We start from the raw sequence: 4,480 nt of genomic DNA on the forward strand, positions 1-4,480 counted from the left end.
GTAATTTGTTGTCAGATTAATCTAATCGCCAGTTAAAGTGTGTATCTTGCTGAATTGACCTCAATATGTCTGTTACCGCCTTTCGTATTGAGCAATTACTCTTCTGATCGACTCGTTCAGGTCCGAAATCGATCCTACACCGTGGACCGAGTATTAAAGGATCATAAGAGAAAGTGCGATAATACCCCAAATAAGGGTTACAAAAAGGGTAAGACCGGTTCAAACTATAACCAGTCTAAGCCAAAGGAGGCAAAACCCAAATGTAAAACCTGCGGGAAGCAGTACTTCGGAAAATGTTTCCATAAGCAGATCAGGGGATGTAGCATCTGTATGGAGATGGATCACAAGACCCAAGAATGCAAGGACTTGAAGGACGCCACATGCTATGGTTGTGGCGAGAAGAGGCACATAAAGACCCGCTGCCCAAAGAAGGCGACTAAAGGGAAAGGCACTTTAGATTCACAAGCTAAGCCTTGTGGAATTTGTAATAAGGAAGGGCACAAAGCTTTGGAGTGCCAAGGCATAAAGGACGCAACCTGCTATGGTTGCAATGAAATAGGGCACATCAAAACAAATTGTCCAAATAAAACCAAGAAGCCTGGGGAGGCTAAGAAGACTAAAGTTGGGGACTCCCAAATGAATGCTCAAGAGGTCGTTCAGGATGACAATATCACAACAGGTACTTTCCTTATCAATGACGTTTATGCTAGAGTATTATTTGATTTAGTGCAGATAAGTCTTTCATAGACAATAGATTTTGTAAATTATTAAATCTGCCTGTTAAAACTCTAAGCATTAAGTAAGAAGTAGAATTGGCCGATGGTACCTCAGAGACTGCTTCAACAATATTAGATGGATGTTTTATATCCATTAAGAATCATTCTTTTCCGCTATCTTTGTTCCCGTTAAAATAGTGGGACTCGATATAGTGATAGGAATGGATTGGTCGTCTTGTATCCAAGCCCATATTGTGTGTGATAAGAAGCAAGTAGTTATCAAGACTCCTTATGGTGAGCCTTTGACAATTCAAGGAGACACATGGTATGGATTGCCTAAGCACTTGCTGAATTTGGTATTTAATACCGAAGCCTTGAGTATGGAAAACTCAGAAGAGACAAACAAAAGTCGCGATGCTAGAGATACGACAAATGTTAATGATGCATTAAATATGAACCTCAATATTAATGGAGTTAATCTCCAAAACTGTAATTAACGCAGCTGTTAGAAAGGCTATGAGAAAAGTCATGAAAAGATTCAAGAAGCCGAATGCTGCTTGCTTTAAAACACATGTCGCTGCTCATGAGAAGAGCTATATTCATACTTCAAATGCAAAGAATAAACCCAACAAAAGCATATATGGCAAGGAGCCCCATTCCTTTTTAGGATGTACTTAAAAGTACTTCGTCTCTTGGAAGTCGAGAGAATTCAATAGTAAAAAGGGGCCATCGATTGCAGAAAATTGTTGGATAACGTAGAAACCACTAGGTGTATCAGCGGTTATGCTGGAAAGGACATGGTGAGGTATGCATCACAGTCATTCGATGGCAATACCCTTAATTAGTGAGGACATTAATGAAGTCCACAAGAAAGATCCTCTTATACAATATGGGATGGACCAAGTTTTAAGGACCTTATTAGAAAAACCTATTATCCACATCACGAAATGGAAAAAAGATGGAATAAGAATTTTCTGACTCTCACCATAAAAGTTCTAGACTGTAGATAGTATGTTACAAATTTTAATTCATTGGCTGAGATAGTGCCCTATTCAATCTACCCAAAAATCTAAGCTTAATGAAAATAATCATTGGTGGTTAGCATCGAAAATAAGATGACACATTAAGGTTTCAAAGTATGCTTATTATAAATCCATTATGGATCTACCTCAGCTACTCACCTTTTATAGATTAAGAAATAACCAGTCAGAGCAGAAACTGCCCTAAAAATTTGTCAAAGATTATGCAGCTAAGTTTAAAAGGATTAAGAATGGAGGCGCTTAACCCTCCTGATGAATTATTAGAGGCGGTTCACATTAATAATGACACCAGATAAATCCCTTATTGTGATTTTATTGCTAGGAGTTACATTTGGTTTCAGGTGCTGCTGAGTCTCTCATAAGACCATAAGCTTAGAAAACTTTTAGAAATTTTCTCGTAAGGACCCCAGATATTAAGTGTAAGGTAAAACTTACAGGCGAAATTATAAGAACCATTCCTTATGTTCCTATCAGAAACCTCCATTCGTAGAATTCTAGAAGTATCCTCTCTCTAGAAGAAGTGCGTCAGCATACATAGTTGATATCTCTTTGATCTCTATCGATTGCGAATACCAGACGGTATGATAAAAGCGCCATATGAGGATTGTTGTATCTTAATATGTTCCATAGATTGCTCCCATGCCTGATCAGTATGGAGGTTTAATGCATGGAACCACAAAGATGTTCCGATGGTCATATGGTACTAAAGTCAGCTAATGGTATTCAAAGAAGATATCCAGAATGGAAGTTTCCAAGTAAATGTCTCCGATTAAGGAATTCGTGGACTTGTAACATAAATGTGTCACTTATTTGACACAAGCGATGTTGGATGAACTGGAGCCTGAGATTTGGAAAATCTTTGTAACCTCCTTGTATCTTGATTTTTCTTCTCCTAGGACTACCCTGTTTACCTCCTGAAAGGCAAGTAAAGTTAAGATTCATATCCCATTTAGGGCTGTATTATTATGAAATCTCCAAGACGGCTAGTACCATCATTGGAAGAATCGAAGCCCTGATTAAGTGAGTTTTAAAATAGAGGATTCATATAGCCTAGCTTAATATTCTAAGGATTCGGTATAGTTAATTATGAAAGACGGTTCATTTTGCTTATGCATTGATTACCGCAACCCTAATTAGGCAACAATTAAGAATCTCCATCAGCTGCCCAGGATCGTCGATTTGTTCGACTAGCGGTGAGGATTAGCTATTCCATGAGATTAGTTTTAAGCAGTGGTTGGAATAACTATCTCACCTTAAAATAAGCTTTTCTATAATAGTTGTTATATAAGTATCAAGGCTGCTTCTTTGGAGACCTTGCATAGATGGTATGTTAAAAATCTATTGTTAGACAGAAGATTAGTAAGTCCAATTATCAGGATCTGAAAGTTTCCTTGGAAACAACGAATAAGATCATACAAATCCGTAATCATATGTAAGTTGCCAGTATTCGGCAGAAAATCAAGGATTAATGAAAGTAGCAACCCTCCTAAGTTCTTGTTAAGGAATAAGGTTCAACAAAAGATATCACCCTGGAAGGGTGTGCCAATTTGTTAAATTAACAGGCTAGTTAAGCTCTGAATATATAGAATCATTCGAGGGAATTGAATGTATCAAGATCAAATAGCTTATAAGTTAAAACCTATTTAAGGAGCTTGGCGGAGCTCGTAATGCATTACACACTAATGATTTAAGGATGTGTTTCACCAATAAGTTGATAAGCATTATCACATAATGATATGCATATTTATGATATGATGAGAAACCTGTATCGATTGAGGATCGACAGGTTAAGAAGCTCCAAAAAGGATACATGTACCTATTATAGAGGTCAACTTGGGAGCTTGGAGAGGCTCCAGATATGCTATAGAAGTTAAGCCCATTATGCGACAAAAAATGCTTCCATCATTTTAGCAAATCTCGAGGTCGAGATTTCTTTTAAGGGGGTGAGGATGTAACACCTCGTAAAATCATGTCCAATGATGTATTGACACATGTAATAAACCCTAATGAAGTCAAACATTGAATTTAAGGGACTAATTTTTCGAAAAATCAAAAAACCTTGATTAGGAAAGGACTGGAAGTGTTAGCATACCTAAAAATAAGTTTCTAAATAACCTCTCACGATATTTATATTCACAAATGAGCCACTTGCCGATCGAGTGTAGCCGTTTGCGGAATTAATTGAAAGTTTGCGCAATGAAGGGTTAAAAGCGTCAACATATTAATTCTTACCTCTGAGTGACCTTTTAACAAACCGGGAGCTTCATGATATTCTATTATACTCTCGGGAATGCCAATTACTGGCCGACTAAGGTTTTTATGCCTATAAGTAAGGTTACGCGCAACTTTGCAAGTTAGAGGGACTAAAAGTGTCAATATGTTTAATTATACCTCTGAATGACCTTTTAGCGAACCCGAAGCATCGTGATGTTTAATAATACTCTCAATAATGCCTAATATGGATTAGATGAGGCTTCGATGCTATTAAATGATGAGATGCGGAAGTTTGTGCAATAGAGGGACCTAAAGCGTCACCTTTTGAATCTACGCCTTTTAGTGACCATTTAAGCGATCGAGAGCATAGAAATAGTTAAACTCATGCTTAGGAATGCCCATTATGGGCCATGGAAGGCTTGGATGTCATTAAACGACATTTCGTGCTACTTTGTGCGATTAAAGGACTATTTGCGTCAAACTGCAAAAGTATGTCGATTCGTATGGTAA

General features: G+C 37.6%; 1 protein-coding gene across 1 annotated transcript; it reads left to right on the forward strand.

The window, feature by feature from the left end:
- The first annotated feature begins 336 nt into the window (after positions 1 to 336).
- Positions 337 to 1,394, forward strand: LOC110906509 (DNA-binding protein HEXBP-like). Its single transcript, XM_022151630.1, has 2 exons — positions 337 to 679; positions 1,219 to 1,394. The coding sequence occupies exons 1-2, from the start codon at positions 337 to 339 to the stop codon at positions 1,392 to 1,394; spliced, it is 519 nt and encodes a 172-aa protein (XP_022007322.1).
- Positions 1,395 to 4,480: the final 3,086 nt, after the last annotated feature.

This window comes from Helianthus annuus, chromosome 14 (assembly GCF_002127325.2).
Source record: "Helianthus annuus cultivar XRQ/B chromosome 14, HanXRQr2.0-SUNRISE, whole genome shotgun sequence".
In the NCBI taxonomy this organism is placed as follows: Eukaryota; Viridiplantae; Streptophyta; class Magnoliopsida; order Asterales; family Asteraceae; genus Helianthus; species Helianthus annuus.

Excerpts from the sequence above, each read along its gene's own strand:
- LOC110906509 (XM_022151630.1), top strand. The coding sequence starts at position 337 with ATGGATCACAAGACCCAAGAATGCAAGGACTTGAAGGACGCCACATGC. Across the intron at positions 680-1,218 it reads GGATGACAATATCACAACAG|CTGTTAGAAAGGCTATGAGA; the intron begins GTACTTTCCTTA and ends TAATTAACGCAG.